General features: G+C 39.9%; 1 protein-coding gene across 1 annotated transcript in view; it reads left to right on the plus strand.

Moving 5' to 3' along the window:
- Positions 1–6,914: 6,914 nt before the first annotated feature.
- The window catches only part of MAP3K3 (mitogen-activated protein kinase kinase kinase 3), a 57,194-nt gene continuing 40,313 nt past the window's right edge, over positions 6,915–23,795 (plus strand). The window contains exons 1-2 of the mRNA XM_060781318.2: positions 6,915–7,174; positions 22,830–22,948. Of these exons, the coding sequence (XP_060637301.2) occupies positions 7,171–7,174; positions 22,830–22,948 (123 nt within the window). The 5' untranslated portion in view covers positions 6,915–7,170. The remainder of the gene's footprint in view (positions 7,175–22,829; positions 22,949–23,795) is intronic.

The following is a 23,795-nucleotide window of genomic DNA, read 5'->3' on the forward strand; positions in this document are numbered from 1 at the left end:
GCCTTTTGTGTTGAGCATTTGTATTAAATAAGCAATGGCTCTTAGTCACAATGAATATCCTAGCAGAAATTATTTATTACTGCCCTACATGCCTCATGATACTGTTCAAAGTTCTAATGATGGGATACAAAGCTAACTTTCTATATCTACTTTTATTCTTAGTTTCTTTCCATCTCTTCTATCAGCTGATACTAGTAGTGATTCTTGATAAGGGCACTCTCTGTAATTAAAGGTCTGTTACTATTAGATCTGTTCTCTCGCTCTAAGTGCAGGAGTTGTGGATGTTGCAAATATCACTGAACACATGTTTCTGTTGCAAAAATATCCTAAGATGAAGCTTTAAATTGCATGGAATATGACTATAGTTTCATCCCTGCTCATCAGAAGTAATAGTGCTGAGGCACAAGTGAATGCCTGACATGTAGCTGGAGAACTCTTATCTCTGGTGTTACACTGTGTGTGCATTTCAATCCACTATCCATTTATGCCCCTCACTGAAATGTAGGAAATCCTTTCACCACAGGTAATCTTATTTAATCTGAGAGTCAGCAAGAATTTTTGTAAGACAGCTGTTGTCTTCAACCATTTAAGACCAGTTTTATTTACTTCCATGGTGGTGTATCTAACACTATGCAGAATGGCTTCCCTAAGGTAGCGTAGAAAATACGCTTAGTATCACTGTTAGTTATGCTGATAAATATGGGATTGAACCCCTATTCTTAGAACAATAATATGACTAGATTTGTGTGATTCATTACCAAATATGTAACTTTCTGTTGCATAGATACAGAGTACAACTCCCTAATCTATGGATTCAGTAGCCACAGTTTTACTTTACCCCACTTCAAAAAAGATCTATATAAATAAAAATGTGATGTTCATTTGTGGGATTAACAGAACTCAAAAACCAGTGGGCGAATTGACACCCAATTTGGACAGCATACACCTAACAACCCAATGTATGTCCTTCACTTAAAAAAAATGATTTTGTCATTTAGGAGTTGTAGTTTTTGGAATGTATAGTTCACCTACAATCAGAGAGCATTCTGAACTCCACCAATGATGGAATTGTACCGAACTTGGCACACAGAACTCCCATGAGCAACAGAAAACACTAGAAGGGTTTGGTGGGCATTTACCTTGAGTTCAAGTGTTGTAGTTCACCTACATCCAGAAAGCACTGTGGACTCAAAGAATGACGGATCTGGACCAAACTTGGCACGAATATTCCATATGCCCAAATATGAACACAGATGGAGTTTGGGGGAATTAGACCTTGACATTTGGGAGTTGTAGTTGCTGGGATTTATAGTTCACCTACAATCAAAGAGCATTCTGAACCCCACAAACGACAGAAATCGGGAAAATTTCCCACACAGAAGCCCCCTGACCAACAGAAAATACTTAAGGCCATCCATTCCAACTCTCTTTACCAGGGCAAGAAAATCAAAGCCCTCCTGACAAAGAGCCATCCAGCCATAGATATAGATAGATATATATGATTCACACACACACAGATATAATATCATAGATTTGAAAGGGACCCCTAAAGAAGGACAATGATATGTTGCATATTCCAGAGTAGGCAAACCAGACACTCTCCACATCAACACTGACAAAGAAACAACAAGAAATACTGTTTATCCACAAGCATAAAGAAATTACATAGATTAGAAACCATTACTTTATTTTCCAGATCACCAGACTGTGCTACAGCAATGTGTGGCAGGGGACAGCTAGTTAATAATAATAATAATAATAATATACCACTCCATCTCCTCGAGGGGACTCAGAGCGGTTTCCAAGTAACATCAACAATACATACAGAATAAACAACATAAACATAAGATTAACAAAACAGTCCTAGAATCATTTGTGGGCTTCTCTAGATCTGCAAGTGTGATTATATAGTATGCTCCCGCCCAAGTATAATCAAAATACAGGATTCATTATAATTCCCTGTTTCAGGTATCTGGGGGTGGGGGGTGGAGGCTGTCTTCTGTGGATACGGATATACTGTTTTTCTTCCTGTCCATGTTATCTATGCTGAAGCTTCAATAATGCCACCTGCTTGTGTACATTTGTCTATAACACATTAAAAACTGAATGTATTATTTTTCCACTGCCTTCTCAAAATGACGGCTTTCCCATAGTTCAAAGATGAGAGCAGAAATGGTTCCTTTCGGACACTTTTGATTATAACATGAGGCATATGAGGGAATATGGTGAATAGACCCTATCAGATGTAGTCACCCATGATGTACATAATGAGATGAGAGGGCATATGACAAACCTATTATTTGTTTTGTAGTACTTGAGTACAGTGGTGGGAAAATGTGGTGGCTGACGTATAAATGTCTTTGTTTAAGATATACCAGTTCTTGCCCTGAGACAAACCTGTAACGTGAGAGTGAACTGCTGGCTTTCTCGTCTTAATTCTCTTCTCCCCACCCATCTATTAAACATCTTTAGTTAAGGCACAGAAGTACAAGTACATTGTGTATGGTCTTGCAGAAACCAAGGAACAGTATTAAATCCAAATGTTCGGTTTAATTTTGTTTATGTGGGCTGGACAGTACTGGTCCAAAGCTTGTGGATCATGGAAATGAATACAGCTAAGGACACACTCAAGAACAGAACAAAGGCATGCTTGTAATGCAATGTGGGGAGATGTTGGATTATTAGTCGAGTTATTAATATTAATGCGTGGTATCTCTTTCAAAAGGATCAAGAATGTACAGGATATGAATATGATCTGATTTTTTTTAACTAACCACTACTAAACTGTATGATGTTAGCTTATGTTGTGTACTCCCAGTGTGATTTCCTAAAGGTGTGAACTTTGTAGCATGACTGTATAAAGTCCCCAACTCTTTGTTCTTTCAAATAAGCAATAGCACTGACTTGACTTATATCCTTCTTTTCTTTTTTTGGTTTAAGCATTTAATATATTTTCTTATCTAATATTGTCGGGCAAAGCTGTTACTGAACTAGTTTTAATCTTTCTTTAACGTGGCAGACAATGGTTAACTTGTTGCAATATCCTTATTTGATTTTTATGGAGAAATTACAATGAAATGGACTTTATCTTGCTTTTGATCTCCTGATTTTTGGAATTGTATTGAAATACTGTAAAAATTTAAAACAGTTTTTTAAAAGGTTTGAAGTAGAATGCTGGAATTTTTAAAATATTGATCTTGCTTCCTCTGTATATTTTAATTTGTTCTGTTTCTTCTTCCCTGTGTGTATTTTGTCTTTCTTACGTTTTAATAAACTGGGATATTTCTAAATTACTCATACTGATAAAAGACAGGGAAGACGTTAAGTGTACATCTACCAATCAGCTTTACCTTGCCAAAGGTTCATCTCTGAATCTTAAAAAGGAATTTGAACGTTCATAACTTCCTCTAGCTTCCACAAATCCCAGATTAGCGTTCTACATCAAGAAAAGTCAAGAGCAGCTCCTAAAACAAAATATTGAGTAGAGAGGTGTAAATCTATTTCTATATATAAAAATGCTCTGTGCATAATGAGTTCCTTAAAAACAAAAGAACCAATGAACGAAATCACACCAAATTTGGCAACAAAATGTCTCACTACACAAGGAGTGACCATCACTCAAAAAATTATGATTTTGTCATTTGGGAGTTGTAATTGCTGGGGTAATCAAAGAGCATTCTGAACTCCACCAATGATGGAATTGAACCAAACTTGGCACACAGAACTCCCATGACCAGCAGAAAATACTGGAAGGGTTTGGTGGGCATTGACCTTGAGTTTGGGAGTTGTAGTTCACCTATATTCAGAGAGCACAGTGGACTCAAACAATGTTGGATCTGGACCAAAATTGGAATGAATATTCCATATGCCCAAATATGAACACAGATGGAGTTTGGGGGAAATAGACCTTGGCATTTGAGAGTTGTAGTTGCTGGGATTTATAGTTCACCTACAATCAAAGACCATTCTGAATGAACCCCACGAATGACAGAACAAGCTTCCCACACAGGACCCCCATGACCAACAGAAAATACTTAAGGCCATCCAGTCCAACTCCCTTCACCAGGGCAAGAAAACGTAATCAAAGCCCTCCTGCTACAGAGAGCCATCAAGCCATAGATATAGATAGATATGATACACAGATATAGTCTCATTGATTTGAAAGGGACCCCTAAAGAAGGACAATTATATATTGCATGTTCCAGAGCAGGCAAACCAGACAATCTCTACGTCAACACTGTCAAAGAAACAATAAAGAAGTACTGTTTACTCACAAGCATAAAGACATTACATATATTAGAAACCAGCACTTTCTAATTACTTTATTTTCCAGATTACCAGACTGGGCCACAGCAACGCGTGGCAGGGGACCGCTAGTAAAACTATAACGAAACTGTTACGGTATTTCAGCGATTAATAGTTGCACTCTTTGAAAAAAAGAGTGTGCGACTATTGTGTGATGAAAAAATTGCAGCAGCAAGGCTTCATGCTACATGCATGAAGGTATATATAATTTCCTACAGTTCTACAAAATATCAATGTATTATACATAACAGCCTTAACAGTTGTGCCTGTGTGCTACATGTATGGTCAAATAGAATTTCTGAGAATTATGCTAGGAATAAGGTTCCAAATCTTTCAGTACAAGTTGAGCATCTTTTATCCGGAATCACAAAATCCAAAATTATCCACATGAGTGGATGAGACAATGGCACTGATGGTTCAGTGTATGCCATTTTATTTCATGCTCAAAATCATTAATAATGTTAATATATAAAGTGATTCATCATGAGGAGACAGGAAAGCCTAGAGAAGACAATCATGCTGGGGAAAGTGGAAGGCAAATGGAAGAGGGGACGACCAAGGGCAAGATGGATGGATGGCATCCTTGAAGTGACTGGACTGACCTTGAAGGAGCTGGGGGTGGTAACGGCCGACAGGGAGCTCTGGCGTGGGCTGGTCCATGAGGTCACGAAGAGTCGGAGACGACTGAACGAATGAACAACAACAACATAAAGTGATTACCAGACTATGTGTATAAGACAGTTGCATATGAATTATAAATGAATGTTGTGTTTAGACTTCTGACCCATCTTAATTATATTCATGGGAGTATTCTGAAATTTTTTTTTGGGGGGGGGAGATGCAAATAGCCCTAAAAGCCACTTCTGGTCCCAAGCAGTTTGGAAATGAGATGCTCAAACTGTTTTTTCTGAATTAAGGGATGATGCTCCGACTATATCTTGTTGTAGTTCACCCACATCCAGAGATCATTGTGGACTCAAATAATGATGGATCTGGACCAAACTCTACAATAATACTCACCTTATTATTTGTCGTGTCAGAGAGCAACCAGTCCATTATATTACATTTCTAATAGAAGAAAGCAAAAAACAGACAAAATACAAAACTTGTGAGTCTGGTAGTTGGTTAAATGTCCTTTGACCTGTATCTGGCCACTTGGAGTGCCTCTGGTGTTGCTGCAAGAAGGTCCTCCATTGTGCATGTAGCAGGGCTCAGGTTGCATTGCAGCAGGTGGTCAGTGGTTTGCTCTTCTCCATACTCGCATGTCGAGGATTCCACTTTGTGGCCCCATTTCTGAAGGTTGGCTCTGCATCTCGTGGTGCCAGAGCGCAATCTGTTCAGCGCCTTCCAGGTCGCCCAGTCCTCTGTGTGTCCAGGGGGGAGTCTCTCATTTGGTATCAGCCATGGGTTGAGGTTCTGGGTTTGAGCCTGCCAGTTTTGGACTCTCGCTTGCTGGTGTTCCAGCGAGTGTCTCTGTAGATCTTAGAAAACTATTTCTAGATTTAAGTTGTTGACGTGCTGGCTGATACCCAAACGGGATGAGCTGGAGATGTCACTGCCTTGGTCCTTTCACTATTGGCTGCTACTTCCCGGCGGATGTCAGGTGGTGCAATACCGGCTAAGCCGTGTAATTTCTCCAGTGGTGTAGGGCGCAGATAATGCGAGAATACTCAATATGCCCAATTGTGAAAACTGGTGGAGTTTGGGGAAAATAGAATCTTGACATTTGGGAGTTGTAATCAGGGCCGTAGCCAGAAAAATTTTTTGGGGAGGGTTGACAATTTGGGGGGGGGGGTTTGAAAATTTCGAGGAGGGTTGAAAATTTCAGGAGGCGGGGGTTGAAACCTGCCTCCTAGATCACACTGAAGCAAAGAGCACAGCAGCGCACAGAGCAACCTTGAATAGCCTGCAGCTCCGCCCCTGTCAACCACCTCCACCAAGTCTGGCCTCCTTAATGAGAGCATTCAACACGCACACACACAACTTGGTTGCTTCACTACATCAGCTATTGCTGCAAGTAATGACTGTGAATAAATTGTCAATATTTGCCTGAGATAGTGCTTGCCGTTCTGGAGGAACTCTTAATTTTTTTTGCATCTCATAGACTTAGCATGGGGATTTGGTTAACCAGTTAAAATTCATGAGTAAACCAGGTTTTTTAAAAAAAATCTGAAATATTTTAGGGGGGGGGGTTGAACCCCTAAAACCACCCCCTCGCTACAGGCCTGGTTGTAATTGCTTGGATTTATAGTTCACCTAAAATCACAAAGCATTCTGAACCCCACCAGCGATAGAATTGGGCCAAACCTCTCACACAGAACCCCCATGTGGGCCACAGCAAGACGGCTAATAGTCAAAACTGCCTTGATATTCTGGGTGATATGGCTGTGTGGAAGGGCTTCTTGACTATTGTGGCCACGTGAGGACTGAAAGCAACAGAGACAGCGGCGCTCCTGATTGGCTGGATGGCGCATCTACCCTCAGTTGCGGAAGGATGGCCCACTTCGAGAGTGCGCATGCGGATTCTTTCCCCGCGGGAGGGGGGAGTGAGCGCGGGGTTGACCACCGTCAGTGCGCATGCGCGAGCGAGCGCGAGAGAGGCTCGTCTAGCAAATCTCAGCGCAGAAGGAAGGAAGAAGTAGAAGAGACCGACGGGAGGCGGGGATGAGGGGAGGAGGAGGAGGAGGAGGAGCTGCCGCCTCTCGCCCGGGGCCTCAGGAAGGAGCTGCGTGAAGCGGGCACCTGAGGCCAGAGCCTTGGAATGAGGCGACGGAGGCGCCGACGGAGGTGGTCGCTGTGAGGGAAGGAAGGAAGGAGGCAAGGAAAGGGGCCGGCGAAGGGGAGCCCCCGCACTCAGGCGCCGAGATGGGTGAGGAAGGGGGCGCGCGCTGAGGGAAAGCGGGGCCTGCTGACGTCACGGGGTCAGGAAGTGGGAGGGGGCGCAGGAGGAGGAGGAGGCCTGGATTATTTTTTTTCAACGGGGGGGGGGGGGGGGGGTCCAGAAAGATCAAGAGAGGAAGCCCTTGGACAGTGCTGTATAGTCGTGGTGGGGACACCTTTATCGGAAATGTTGGGGGCCAGAAGAGTTGAACTTTGTTTTGTTTTTGTTTTTCTTTCGGATTTTGGAATCTTTACATTTGCATAAACGCACATAATGAGATCTCTTGGGGATGGGACCCAAGTCTAAACACAACTTGCTTATTATATCAGGTCAGGCATGGGCAAACTTCGGCCCTCCAGGTGTTTTGAACTGTTAGGAATTGTGGGAGTTGAAGTCCAAAACAACGGGAGTTTGCCCATATCTGATATTATGATTATAATATTTATACCCTGCTTTATTATTATTATTATTAAACTTTATTTGTACCCCGCTAGCATCTCCCGAAGGACTCGATGCAGCTTACACAGGCCAAGGCCTCAACAACAATACAACAATACTAAGCAAATCAAACAATTAAAACAAAATAAGGCAAAAAGAACAAGAGGCAATAAACAATACACTAAAGCAGAATAAAACTGGGCCGAGCCAGAGTGATGGGTACAAGATTAAAAGTGCTGATGTGACAGGTGGTATATATGAGGCTTCTAGGGCAAGGGGCCGACCAAGGGCAAGATGGATGGATGGCATCCTTGAAGTGACTGGACTGACCTTGAGGGAGCTGGGGGTGGTAACGGCCGACAGGGAGCTCTGGCGTCGGCTGGTCCATGAGGTCACGAAGAGTCGGAGACGACTGAACGAATGAACAACAACAACAACAGGGCAAGTGCGGTGTGCAGCAAACATTGGTTCTAGTAAAGTGCTTATGGGACTTGGCAGTGGAGATTTCCTAATCTGGGAAGGCACATCGGAACAGCCAGGTCTTCAGGTTCTTTCTGAAGACTGCCAATGTAGGGGCCTGACTAAGATCTTTGGGGAGGGTGTTCCAGAGTCGGGGGGGGGCACCATGGAAAAGGCCCTGTCCCGTGTTCCCACCAAGCGCGCTTGCAACGCTGGCGGGATCATGAGCAGGGCCTCTCCAGATGACCGAAGTGAGCGCGTGGGTTCGTAGATGGAAATGCGGTCACGCAGGTAGACTGGTCCCAAACCGTTCAGGGCTTTGTAGGTAAGCACCTGCACCTTAAATTGGGCTCGGAATATAAACGGCAGCCAGTGGAGCTCCCTAAACAGAAGCGTTGACCTCTCTCTGTAAGGGGCCCCAGTTAGCATCCTGGCTGCCGCTCGTTGGTCCAGTTGGAACTTCCGAGCCGTCTTCAAGGGCAGCCCCACGTAGAGCGCATTGCAATAGTCCAATCTGGAGGTGTCCAAGGCATGGACCACCCCGGCCAGATCTGCCTTCGCGAGGTACGGTCGCAGTTGGCGCACGAGTCTCAGTTGTGCGAAAGCCCTCCCAGACACCGCCAACGCCTGAGCCTCAAGCGAAAGCGATGCATCCAAGAGGACTCCCAAACTGAGGACCTGTGGCTTCAGGGGGAGTGTAACCCCGTCCAGCACAGGTTGCCACCCTATACCCCGGTCAGGTTTACAATCGACCAGAAGGACCTCTGTCTTGTCGGGATTATCTCTGGCATTGCTCCCCCCCCTCCCCAAATTGCGATGGGAAGTTGCCCCCAATTGTGAGAGAAAGCCACCCACTGTATGACTATTAACCTCCTCCCACTAGTCTTAAGGAAAAGTTTCATGAGAATTTTATTTAGGGATATACAGGGAGCATACCAGCCCCTTGTTATGCCAGCTCCACTGGCAGCAGGTCCACTTCCGAACTTAATTCAAAGTGCTGGTTTTGACGTATAAAGGTCTATACGGTTCTAGCCCAGCTTACTTGTCTGAACGCCTCTCCCGCTACGTCCCGCCTCACAGTTTAAGATAATCCAGGGAGGCCCTGCTCCTGCTCCCGCCAGCGTCGCAAATATGTCTGGCGGGGATGTGAGACAGGGCCTTCTCAGCTGTGGCCCCCGCCTGTGGAACTCGCTTCCCACAGAGGTAAGCGAGGTAAGATCAGCTTCATCCCGCCTGTCTTTTAGGAAGAAATTGAAGTCGTGGTTTTGGGACCAGGCTTTTGGACAGCAGGCATAAATAGCACTTTGGATATGGAATTCTAAAGGAATTATGATACAGCAGTTAATACTTTTTATTGTTTTAATTAATGCTTTATTTATTGTTTTAATTGTTGTTATATTGCTTTGTTATATGTACTGGCATTGAATTGTTGCTAAATGTAAGCTGCCCTGAGTCCCCCTTCGAGAGTAGAGATTGAACAGGGCAAAAATACTGGAAATAAATTTTACTGCACTTTTACCCTGCTCTATCTCCACCCCGAAGGGGACACAGTGCTGCTTCCAGTTTGGCAATAATTCAGTGCCACATTGCAACATAGAGACATACAAAATAAACAACACGTTAAGCATTAAAATAATAAAACAAACCATATAAGTACGTGTAAATAAACTGTTAAAAGCATTGCACCTAATCCCGTAATCATAGTCCAAGCCGATTTGTTTATATTAACTCCATGGTTGCATATTGCACTGTGATTGTACTACTCCCCAAATGCTTGGTTCCACAGCCAGGGGGGAGGGAGCTGGCCTAATGTTACTGAGAAGGGAGTTCCATATCTGAGGGGCCACCACTGAGAAGGTAGGGTGGGACTGAGAACAGGGCCTCCCCAGAAGATCTGTGCTGATTTATACGGGGAGATACATTCAAACATTTAGGGCTTTATAGGCTAAAGCCATCACTTTAAATTCTGCTCGGTAGCAGACTGACAGCCAGTGGAGCTGACATAACAGGGGAGTTGTATATTCCATGTATGCTGTTCCGGAGAGCAATCTGGCTGCTGCCTGTTGTACTACTTGAAACTTCCAAATGCAACCCCACATTTAGAGAACCACCACTCCTCTAAATACTCCTCCAGCAAAAGCAAGGCTATCCCTGTGGAAAGCAAAATGAGGCAGTTCCAACTGGATGGTCCCTCATGAGGGTCTTCCTCCAGGGCAACTTGGGAAGTCCCTAAACAGTCTCGGAAGTGGTGTTGGGAGATCAAAAGAAAACCTGGCAAATTGGCACTGCTGAGAAGAATCCTCCACCTTGTGCGATTGTGGAGCAGAACAAACAATTCCGCATCTGTATGCTAGCCTATAATGCCCTGCCTCATGCGCAGAGGAAGAACTGCTTAAAGCTATATCAAATCAATCAAATCAAATCATTTTTTTCGGTCATTGACCAGCACAGGCTTAAAGCTATAGACCAAGGTTCCTCAAACTTTTTAAGCAGAGAGCCAGGTTAGAGTCCCTCCAATTGTTGGAGGGACTCTGAAAAAAACAACCATGAATGAATTCCTATGCACACTGCACATATCTTATTTGTATTGCAAAAACACTTAAAAACAATACAATAATTAAAACGAAGATTTTTAATATATATATATATATAAACTTATTAGTATTTCAGTGGGAATTGTGGGCCTCCTTTTGGCTGACGAGATAGGATTGTTGTTGTTGTTGTGTGCTTTCAAGTCATTTCAGACTTTGGTTGACCCTGAGCAAGGACCAGTTAAATGATCTTGGAGGGCCGTATCCGGCCCTCGGGCCTTAGTTTGAGGACCCCTGCTACAGACAATGCAGTTGCTGTTGCCCATTTTTGCTCTAAAATCATTTAGCTGCTTGTGCCCCCTTTATTTGTTCAATTTTATACTTATTTATGCAATGCTTTGAATACAACATAAATAAATAAATCTCTCCCAAAGGGGACTCAAAGCAGCTAGTATTCAATTTAAAGTATACAAATATGCAACCATTAAAATAGAATTAAATGCAAACAGCACTGAATTTTTTACAGTTAAAATCCATCAAAACATTCAAAGTTAAAATCCGCAGCATCCCCTGACTAGATCTTAAATGGCTTAATCTTTGACAGCCTGCTTGAATATAAAGGATATATAGAGAGAGATCCTTTGAAAGTAATTTTGTGCCTGAAGCAAAACTCTGCACACATTGAAACATCAAAAAGCAGAGGTGCCACTTTCTCAACCCTCTCAGTTTTGGATTGTTTTGGAATTCTGGGTAAGAGATACTCAACCTGTACTGTGAAGCATTTGGGACACATCTGTAGAATGAGTATAGTTTGACACAGCTTTAACAACTGCAGTTCAAAGTTGCCATGTAGTTTGGTAACACTCTTTGGCAGTGAAGGGTTAAAGTGTCAAACTACATTCATTCTACAGTGTGGTAGACTGAAGCTTGATGCTACTTTTGAGGTGGCTGTATGGGAGTTTTAGCTGCCCTGCATCAGTCCTCTGGTTGCATTTATTTATTTATTTACTTTATTTGTATACCGCTGTTCTCAGTCCGTAGGCGACTCACAGCGGTTAACAACAGAACAGCAAAAATTCAATGCTATAATAACACAGTATAAAACAGTCAGCATCCTAACACATTATACAATAATATACAATTAACAACAATAGCCATTCACTAGTACCTCATCACTAAAAACATGATTCAGGTCCGTCATCCATTGTTCCATTCCTGTGTTCATTACACTCATTGCACTGACTCAAACAACCAGGTCTTCACTTTTTCTCCTGATGGTTCACCCACATTTATGGCAGGCATCCTAAGGATGCCTGCCATAGATGTGAGCAAAACATCAGAAGTTAATTCTTCTGGAATATGCCCATACAGCCTGGAAAACTCATAGCAAGCCAAATAACAATGTGCCTATGAACCACTCATTTGGCTCACAATTGTTTCATACAATCGGTTACTCCTGATTACCCAAAGCTTCTTTCAACAATTTGATCTACATGTGGGAAAGTTGATTTTTTATTATTAGAAACAACAGACTTTTTATGTACTGAAGACTTCCCAGTAAGTAGATTCTCATGTATTTCTTGACCACCTCTTGCTCTACAATTTGTAGTGGATGGAGGGTACTGTACACATTTCTGCTTCATTTTCTTTTGTGTTTACATTCTAAGTAGAGCTACATCTAGTTGTAAGAAATAATTGACTTCTTCTCTGTGTTCGTTCCTTTTTCAATAAAATGCTTCCAGGTAAGATGATAAACATCCCAATGCTTTGCAGAGGTTGGAGTCGTATTGTTTAGCTTGACTCTTGAATACTAGGAATAATCTGAGCCTTGAGTTATGATATACATTATTGGACAGTTTAACTGTAGTAAAATATGTACACTGGAGATGGCAATAATCCAAAAATGGGAGATAAAGGGTCAGAGCACAGAGTTAAATGTAAACTCAAATAGTCGTGGCCCTTAGTGGTCACACATTGAGTGATGCTCTCTGCTTCCAAATATGAAAAAGAAAACCAACTAAAACATGATTTCTGAAGAAAACCAAGTGACTTTGAAAACCTCTACAAATAAGTGTCAGTCCTTGCATTCGTAAATTAGTATTGAAAATACAGTTCATTGAGGTCTCCATCATAGAATAGAAATAAAACCCTGATTCCCCAATTCTTAGAAAATAGCTCAAACCTAATTACCTAATAGCATATTTCCTATACAAGAAGGTGGCTTTCATTGCTCTTCATGAAACACATACTCAACCCTATTTTAGGTTAAGGTGGTGACCTCTCAATTCCATACTGTTTTAAGAGAAAATTACAGTATGTTTTCAAAGCGTCTTCAGTCAAAACAGCTCACAGAGCATTTCACTGGCATCTGTAGTAAGACAGTGCATGCTTTCAGGTGGAATATCTTCTAAAATATATGACACAAAAGTTAAAAAGGAGAGGAAGAAAAAAAGACTCAGAAATCTTACTGTGTTCAGCTAGAAATGGTCTCAATAAGTTGCCAGCTAGGTAGGACTAAGCTAAAGTGCAATGAGTGGTCTCCCTGCAGAGATGATGGAATGGCGCTGCTTCTTTTCCATGTAGTCTCAAAAATGTATCCATCTAAGTGGTGTTTTTTTTAGATTAAGTCCACTCCATGTTCCAACTAGGAATATGTGTTGCAGATAGAGTAGTGGTAGTAGCATCCTCTGTATTTTTCTGGATATCTTAGAGGCATTTGATACCTTCAGTCATGATTTCTTTCTTTCGGATCCGAAATTAGGGAGAAAGGTGATTTTAGTTCTTCCTGGAGGTCAGTGTTGTCCTTTCCTACTGATTGGTGACTTTAAGATAAACTTACCAAGGGTTTTATTGGCAAAAATTGTTCAAAGCAAGATTTCCATATTCTTCCTTAGAAGGTAAGGGAGAGTTACTTTCCTAAGGTTACTTAGTGGTGTTCCATGCCCCTCAATGTGAATTGGTTGATTTGTGTGAGTTGCATAACTTTCTATCGGAAAAGTATATTCACCAAAACTTTAGAAACTCAGTTTGCTCGCATTAGCGGTCTTTCTTATCTTGCATACCAGTGAAGCCATCTGCATAGCATCAAATGAAAATAACTATCCAAAATCTTTGCCTTCAACAGGTCTTATAAATGTATTCCTCGATATTTGGAGTGATTCCAGATGAGATTTTTATCTTGCAATTGACATGACTCTTTAATATAATTTTATTGGAGAAGGGGCCCCAAATTCGTATTCTGTTAGTCTCTTTTCTGTGCCTTCCCATAGCTCCTTTTTTTAAAAAAAAAAATAGTTAAATAAGAAAAATTAGAATAACTTCACACTTAGAACTGTCAATTTGGAAGTATGTTTAGTTATGGGCCCTTCCACACTGCCTCTATATCCCAGGATCTGATCCCAGATTATCTGTTTATCCCAGGTAATCTGGCAGTAGGGAGTCTTAGGGCCCTTCCACACAGTCCTATATCCCAAAATATCAAGGCAGAAAATCCCACATTATCTAAGTGTGGACTCAGATAACCCAGTTCAAATCAGAAACTGTTGGATTTTCTGTCTTTATATTCTAGGATATAGGGCTGTGTAGAAGGGCACATCATGAGAAGAAAGGAAAGCTTAGAGAAGACAATTATGCTGGAGGAAATGGAAGGAAAAAGGAAGAGGAGCCGACCAAGGGCAAGATGGATGGATGGTATCCTTGAAGTGACTGGATTGACCTTGAAGGAGCTGGGGGTAGTGACGACTGACAGGGAGCTCTGGTGTGGGCTGGTCCATGAAGTCATGAAGAGTCAGAAGCGAATGAACAAGAAGGGCACATATATTCCAGGGCCCTTCCACATAGCCATATAACCCAGAATATCAAGGCAGAAAATCCCACAATATTTGCTTTGAATTGAGTTGTCTGAGGCCCCATCCAACAGCTGAATACAATCCCACATTTTCTGCTTTGAACTGGAATATGTGGCAGTGTGGATTCAGATACTCCAGTTCAAATCAGATATTGTGGGATTTTCTGCCTTGATGTTATAGGTTATAAGACTGCATGGAAGGACCCTCTGTCCACACTACCATATATTCCAATTCAATGCAGATAATGTGGGATTTTATTCAGCTGTGTGGAAGGGGCCCCAATTTAAAGCAGATAATCTGGGATCAGATCCTGAGATAAAAAGCAGTGTGAATGGGGCCTATGTATATGGCTCCAGTTGCAAACCAGGTTTCTTCTATTATATTATTGAGATCCTTGGCAAAATCTCAGCTTTGCCCTTGTCTAAGGATAACCATGCAATATTTTGAAAATAGCTACTGTGTCATGGAAATTCCCTTGGCATCAACAGTCACATGGATTGTATAGCAGGCCACTCTTATTAGCCATGGTGATAACCTCCTGTGGTGTCAGACTGGAGGATCATGTGCATTGCTTCATGAACAATTGGTCACCTGTTCAGTGAACACGTTCCTCCAGTCTGACACCTTGTACATCGTAATCAAAAATTTCTAGCATCTTTCTGTTGCTACTGTACTTTTCGTTGCAACACCAAATCTCTTCACATGCCTGTAACAGCATCTCGGGAAAACAACACTATATCTCATCAGGCAATAGAAGCACTGGTGCATTTCTGGAGCTGTTATATCACTGTGAATCATGCATCACTAAACTCAGCAGTGAAAATAGTTATGGATCCATAATTATTTTTTATTTACTTATTTTATTTTTATTCCAAGATTGACACTCAAGGCAGCTAGTTACCAGTTTGTTTTCCGATTGGCCCTGTGTAAAACATTCAGATTGGTATTTTAGGCTACAGGAAAGTAATCAATATCAAGATGCCAGTTTTAGCCATTTATATTACATTATAATGAACAGCCCCATTTTCAGAGGAAGAAGAAAACAGATAATTCCACTCAAAAACTGGTTTGTATGGAAACATGCGCACTGTTCCCCAGCAAGTTCCGGTTCCCCTATTTACCTTTTGATTTTACTGGTTTTCTCAGAAAGGAATTTTCATTAGTTCGCACACAATATTGTCTTAACACTGACAGTTCTGGCAATGCAACGGTTTTTATAAGATTTCTATGTATGGTAATCAGAGGTGCCAGTCTGGTGTAGTGGTTTGAGCATTGAACAAAGTATCCTGGAGTACAAGGTTTAAATCCCTGCTCAGCCATGGCAACATACAAGGTAACCTTGTGGCCAGTCAAGTTTCCTCAGCTTCAGAGGCCAGCAAATGCAAACCCCTCTGAACAAATCTTGTCAAGAAAACCCCATGAGTCACCTTAGGGTCTCCATAAATCAGAAACAACTTAAAGGTACACAGCAAAAACGAGATAATCAGAACTTTTGTATCTTTTGATTGATGCGTTTTAATATGGCTCCATGGATTCAAACCTGCTTAAGAGCAGGTTGGCATATATCTGGGTGAGATGTTGACATATTTATTTATTTATTTACCATATTTGTATACCACACTTCTCAGCCCGAAGGCGACTCAGGGCATATATCGGAATAGGTTCTCCTGGGGTTGTCTGTTTAGTTATAGATAGAACTATGGTCAAAAGGACATTTTGCAAATTTTAATTTGTCTTCCAGTTTGAGCCGTAACATACTAGTTAGACCTGGCCTCAGTTACTCATGTGAAATGCCAATTGGTATAGAATGTGGCTGCTTGAATGATGATGGGGATCACAAAACATAACTCCAATTCTGTCCCATCCACACTTGCTTCAGTTACTCATGTGAAATGCCAATTGGTATAGAATGTGGCTGCTTGAATGATGATGGGGATCACAAAACATAACTCCAATTCTGTCCCATCCACACTTGCAGGAAATATAATTCCGAGTTAAAACATTGAATTTAGCCTTTAAAGCCCAAAACAACTTGGGACCAGGATATTTCAAGGACTGCTTCATCAGTAATAATTCATGCAAAAATCTGAAACTGAAAGTCTTTTCCAAGATAACATAAGTGAAATTTGTTAGCTTTTGTACACAAGAGAAACTGTGTACTTGATTGCAACTCTAAAAAATCAGTTTCCTGTTAATATTTACACTGTTGTGTGCTGCATGTCATTTCTGATTTGTGTCGACCCTGTGGCAAACTTATCACAGGGTTTTCTTAACATGATTTGTTTATAGGGGGAGTGCCTTTGCTTCCTCTGAGGCTGAGAGAATGTGACTTGGCTCCCTCAGTGGGGTTTGTTAGCTGAACACTTATTTACTGACAAATTATAGTAGGAATTGAGTAGATCATATCATTTGTTTTGTTGTTTGTAACACCTCTCTTTGCATATCATTTAGTTCTGATTATTTATTTTTCCCTGGTACTTGGAGTGCAGCATCTACTTCATCTGTGGGTTCATCTTCAAATGGTTCTTCCTTGAATGAATCTGTTGTTCTTTCATTTCTAATATAGTTATTCAGTTTATTGTTTCCATTATATATTTTTTATTTATTTTTGATTGTGCAGTGTGTTACCTGCTGATCATAGAGTATCCCCACTCATGATTTAAATTTCCTTTTGATTTCTCAAATCTTGTGCAAGTAGTCTCTTTGTTCGCATAATTTGTTATTTTTCTTCACATAAGTCATTGAACAGTTATGTTCAGGATTCTTACACTATTTCTGTCTGTTGTTAGTTATGCTTCTTGTCTCTCCTTAACTGTTTGAAGAGTTTAGTATGTCATCCCATGAGAGCTTGCTTTCTTTTTGGCCACATATTGTGTCTCTGTGACAAAAGAATGCAAGACATTCCTAACTCCAGTGGGTTGTTGTAGGTTTTTTCGGGCTATATGCAATCTCACAACCTCTGAGGATACTTGCCATAGATGAAGGCAAAACGTCAGGAGAGAATGCCTCTAGAACATGGCCATATAGCCCGAAAAAACCTACAACAACCCATATTGTGTCCAGTTCTGGGCACCACACATTAAGAGGGATATTGACAAGCTGGACTGTGTCCAGGGGAGGGGCACTGAAATAATCAAAGGTCTGGAGACCATGCCCTATGAGGAATGGCTTAAAAAACTGGGGATGTTTAGCCTACAGGAGGGAAGGTTGAGAGGAGACATGATGGCCATGTTTAAATATTTGAAAGAATATCATAAGGAAAAAGGAACAGGCTTGTTTTCTGCTGCCCTGGAGACTAGAACTCGGAGCAATGGGTTCAAATTACAGGAATGGAGATTCCACCTGAACATTGAGAAGAATTTCCTGACCGTATGAACTGTTCAAGTGTGGAACTCACTGCCTCAGTGTATAGTGGAAGCCCCTTCTTTGGAGGCTTTTAAACAGATGCCGGATGGCTATATGTTGGGAATGCTTTGTCTATCCTTTTTCTGCAGGGCAGAATGGGGTTGGACTTGATAGTCCATGTGGTCTTCTCCAATTCTATGATTCTAGTATTCTGTAAGAATGTATGAGAGGAGTATCTTTGAATCATTTTGCATGGATGTTGTTAATTATAAAGCAGTCCCTTTTAAAGTGTTCATGAAGTGTTAAAACCATAACTTCCTAGTTTTCCAAAGAAAGCTGCTGAAAATTTATTGTAGCTGCTTGAGTTTATTATATGCTGCAGCCCTCATGGCTGGTGGTAATTTGAACTGATGAATAAGGCAAACATAACATTTCCAGTTAAAATTCCATTTAGACAGTTAAAGTACATAATTACAGCAGTCTTACAAATAAGCACATTTAAACCAATTCACCCTCCTGCTAGTACCTCTTTGTTGCAGGGTGGCTTTCAGACTTTAAAAATTGCCTTGACATCTGGAACATATTTTATGATTCAACCTTTTCAGTGCATATCTCCAGGTATTCATATTTGTCAAGAAATCTACACACAAAAACGTATTAATAATATATTGCTAGCTTGGCCTTAAGATTCTGTGATTGCAAAATATATTTGGTATCAATGGCATACTAATACTGCACAGAATATACTGTTATGATCTTAATCCTGGAAGCATCATGAAAATAGCCATTGCCTCACTGTGTATGCCATGATAATGTCCAATTAATATCCCAAATTTCAGCAGTTTTAAGGAGGTTTACTTTACTATACCCTAAAATATTTACTTGTGAGAGAAAATAAAACATTTTGCCCAGTTTTCTTTTCTTATGTAGTGCATTGGTCGACAAACTTCCTGTTTCACAATTCTGTAAATGTTCCTACTCTTAGTTTTGTATTTTTGCTAGTTTGTAGCCTTGCTATTTTAAAAAAATGATTTTTAAATATTAAGGAAAATAAATATTTGACACAAAGCAATAACTTTCCATGTATGTTCAAATTTCTTTTTATCAATGATTATAAAGTGGAGTGTGGCTTTTAAAACATGAAAAGCATTTCCTGAACAACATCGTTCCAGCACAAAGCAGAACTGTTTCCCCCAGACCTACTGGAGACCTTGCAAAACTGCCTCTGTGCTGTTAAGCAGCAGCCAAGCCTTCATTTGTATTCACTACTGGGTTTAATCCAGTGTCTCAAAAGTTTGCTCTAAAAACTGAATTTGAGGTATGGTTTTTAGGGAGTTGCATGAAATATATATCCTATTTCTGACCAACACAGGAAAATATACAGAAACACTTTTGAAGTTGCAGTTTGGTGGCTATGCTGGTCTTAAATTTTAGGTGAACACAAAACAGAAGTGAACAGATCAGCAATCAAAAGAAAAGGGAGCATCAACCTAGTAAACTTATTTTTTTAAAGAAAAAAATTAGCTTCAGTTGTTTTATTTTTCTTGGTTTCTACTATAAGTACCATGTTCATTTACCATAAAAACTTTTTTAAAAAATCATTTTATTGAAACATTTTAAAAGTTACATTAAAAGTTAAAACAGAGAATTTAGAAAAGAAGTAGAGAATAATCATCATAATCTTTATTTATACCCCGCCACCATCTCCCCGACGGGGACTCCGAGCGGCTTACATGGGGCCAAGCCCGGATAACATATTACAGCAAAAATAAAACCAAAACATAAACAACAAGCAACAGCATCAAATTAACAAAAAAGAAAAAAAATGGATGCAGTAACAAAATAACATACAATAACACAATTGCAATGACAATGGGCAGGCCACATGTACAAAATAAAATGTTAAAAACACGAATAAAATAAAAACATTTCAAATGCCAAAAAAAAAAAGAAATAACACAGAAATAAACATTAAAAAGAAGAAAGAGAAAATAGAAAAAAAAGAAAGAAAAGTACGATAGTTGACTTCCGATCTATCTTCATTTAGCTACAAGAAATAACATTGGCATCACCCTCTAAGTTTCTTAAAGTTACCTCTTTTCTCAAGCAAGAATACTTCGAATTAGTCTTCAAAACTTAAAATTGGATATTTTTCCCCAAAATTATCTGGGTCAGTTTATGGATTTGAATCCAGTATTTCTTGTCCACCACATATCGTAGAAAGGGCCCACTTATTTGGAAACCTCACAAAACATTTTAGAAAACTTCTCAGGGGTCTTATACCATCGGTACATCATTTTATAGAAAATCTCTTTGAAATTATAACATAATGTGAATTTTAGCCCTTTAGTTCACATTTCTCCCATTGTGATCCAACACTATACAGGGTTAGTCAAAATGCATAGGCCAATAAGCCATTCAATTGAATGGCTTATTGGCCTATGCATTTTGACTAACCCTGTATTGTGCCCAACATTTTGTGCTCATTTTGTCATACATTATTTAACTTGCCCATCTTTCATTTCCCATTTTGTTAACATCTTATTCATTTTAGCAACTAAATGTTTATGATTAGCACACAATTGCAACTCAAATTCTGATTTGAGACCAAATAATTGCTTTTATTGCCTACATCTCTCCATTAACAGTAAATAAGACAACTACTGAAAACCAAAACCCTCTGTACTCAATTGTTATTTTGTTTTAACTATATTCTTCATGTACATTTTCTAGAACGACTTGATAAGTTAACAATTTCTTCTTGCCTTGTGTCTCTTTTCTATAAAATTCTTCTTGAGCAAATACCCATATTGACATAGTTGGACATAAGTTTCATCTATATCTCTCCCATATTCGTAATAAAGCTTGTCTAACATAATGATTTTAAAGTCCACATTCACTTTTATTTTGTCATACCACATGTCCCCATGTCAGCCATATCTCAAATCGTGTCCTTCCAGTTCCAACATCTTAGTATTACTCAATAATATCTAGTCTTTTCAAATTAAACAGCAAGTGACAAAGTTTCAGATCAGGTGCACCTGGTTCAACACATTCTTTTGCATCTTGTAACACCTGAAATTTAACTCTTGGCTTCTTCCCTTGCCATAGAAATTTATTTGTGTGTGTGTGTGTGTGTGTGCATGCATGTGTATAATTTTGCCAATATTTAAATGTTTTATTTATCACTGTCACAGAGATTGTTTGAAAAAGAAACTGAATCCTTGGTAATACGTTCATTTTTATCACAGAGAGTCTGCCCAACAGTGATAATTATAACTTATCCCATCATAATAGGTCTTTTTTAAATATCCATCCATAAGTTTTCATAGTTACTTTGGAGCAATTGACAATGTTTATTTGTTACATTAATTTTTTGTCTACAGTATTTTAAAACCTGTTATATCTGACACATTTTCCTCTTATTTTATATCCATGTTTGTCTTTAAACTTCCCATTTAGCCAGTGATACATACTTGTCCCTGAAAACTCTAAAGGCATCAGTTCCTTTCTGACCTTGGAAGCTAGGCAGGATTAGCCCTGAGTTAGTACTTGGATGGAAGTCTATCAACAAATACCAGGTGCTATAGGCTATATTACAGAGGAAGGAACTGGCAAAGCCACCTCTGAGTGTTCTTTGCCTATCAAAACTATAAACTTCATGAGGTTATCCTAAGGTGACTTGTGACTTTCGGGAAACTGCTGGTAGTGGGGAATGTCCTAGTCTTTTGTTTGCATGCTGAAGAAAGGAATGCTGTACTGAAAGGCAGATTGACCTGGTTGTGCCAACCCTTGCCTTGGAATATATGTCAAGTCATTACCTAAAATGACCTGAGATTTAATAAAAGGGAACATTTATACCTCACAATTAGTAAGGTTTTTCATAAATATGATTAATTGAGACTCGTGGAACAACAGGATGATGCGATGGAAAATTATTTTAATGATGAGATGCTGAGAACTGTATTTTATGATTGTTATTGTATTTATATGGTTTATACCAGGGGTCCTCACACTAAGGCCTGGGGGACGGATGCGGCCCTCCAAGGTCATTTACCCGGCCCTCGCTCAGGATCCACCTAAGTCTGACATGACTTGAAAGCACAAAACAATAATAACAACAATCCTAGCTCATCAGCCAAAAGTAGGCCCACACTTCCCATTGAAATATTAATAAGTTTACATTTGTTAAATTGTTCTTCATTTTAATTATTGTATTGTTTTAAGTGGATTTTGCACTACAAATAAGATATGTGCAGTGTGCATAGGAATTCATTTATGTTTTTTTTTTTCAAATTATAATCCGGCCCTCTAACAGTTTGAGGGACTGTGACCTGGCCCTCTGTTCAAAAAGTTTGAGGATCCCTGGTTTATACTATATGTAATTGTTTTTGGCTGCATTTTATCTTGTGGGGCATTGATTGCCAAATGTAAACCGCCTCGAGTTGCCTTCGGGCTGAGAGGGGCAGGATACAAGTATAGTAAATAAATAAATAAATCTGGAGGTGATTTTAACAATCTATTAATATTTCCTGCTAAAAGGGTAAAACAGGATTACTGCAATTGTTTTTGAAGTCTCCAATTGTGTTTCACTGTATACCATAGAAAGTAGTAATTTGATTTAGGTCATTTTTGCCCAACAATAAATTTCACCAAGATGATTGTAGCTATTTATTTGTAAATTTGCAGCTTCATTGTTGATAAGGATATTTGTGACTAAAGCCAGGTTTTGACCCCCAACTAGAAGCAATGAGAACCTAATGAGAAGGCATTTATCAAATTTCTTTTTAATCAGTTGCTCTACTTTAACTGGATCTAACAACTGGAATTTGCCTTTGTTTCAGTTTTGCTGTTTTGGAGAGCCAGTTGTTGGCAGGATGTCATTTAATATATTTGCAAAGAATTTAAAATATCTTAAGTGTATACATGAGCACAAGTTTTTTAAAAAAAAATATGAGCAAGCTTGTTCTCACTCTTTAAGAAGGTTGGACACTCACAGGAATTCCTTACTTTTTATTGCAGATGAACAGGAGGCCCTGAATTCTATCATGAAGGATTTGGTTGCACTCCAGATGAGCCGACGTCCCAGATTATCTGGCTTTGATAGCATGAAGCACAAGGATGGTCATTCCAACAGACAGGTAGTATGTGCCTCATAACTAAGGCTTTGCCCATTTTTAAATATTTGGCTGTTACTAACCAAATATTCCAAGCCAACTTGGTTTTATAGTCTGTTGTAGAAATGTTATTTGGGAATTTTCCTTATTTACCTCACTACTAAGGAGCCAAGAAGTATTATGAGGACGGTACCAAGCACAGGTTTTCTGTGTGTGGTCCTTGTATCTAGAAATCAGAATGTTTGCTTTTGATTGTGTTGTTTTTTATTTGACATGCCTTTGTAGTTGCTTAGTATTGTGGAGTTGAAAGAGACCTCAAGGGTTACCCAGCCACCCATGGGGATTGCATGAGATTCAGATCTTAATTGTTGACAGATGACCATCCAACCTGTATAAAAAGACACATCAAAAGAGAATCCATCGTCATCTAATTTGTCCAAAGCCTTTCCCTTCTCTTTTCTTTCTTTCTGTCATCAAGAAAAGGACCAGGTAGGAAAGAACTACTTCCTAATAATAAAAAATGGAAAGTTTCCCAAGAAGTAAACCTTTCTAAGGTTTCTTGTTCTGCCTTCGCAGCAAGGGCTCTTGGCTGCTTCTGCTTGCAATTGAAACTTTTCAAAGTCTTTGTCCCTAAATATCCATCCTCTTGTTAGTCCTGCTTCATTTTACTTTACTTTCATCTATTGTTGTGCAGTTGCTTCTTTTTAGCACTCCTATCTAAAAAAAAAATAGCAAACATGAGACACAAACATAGGAGAGGAAAGGATATCACTGAGTCTGGAATTAGCTGTTCCTCTCACCTCCATTTGTGCTGCTTCTACAGTAAGGAAAACTACAAGTGGCAATAGTATCATATTTTTTTAGAGTGACA

Source organism: Anolis sagrei, chromosome 6 (assembly GCF_037176765.1).
Source record: "Anolis sagrei isolate rAnoSag1 chromosome 6, rAnoSag1.mat, whole genome shotgun sequence".
In the NCBI taxonomy this organism is placed as follows: domain Eukaryota; kingdom Metazoa; phylum Chordata; class Lepidosauria; order Squamata; family Dactyloidae; genus Anolis; species Anolis sagrei.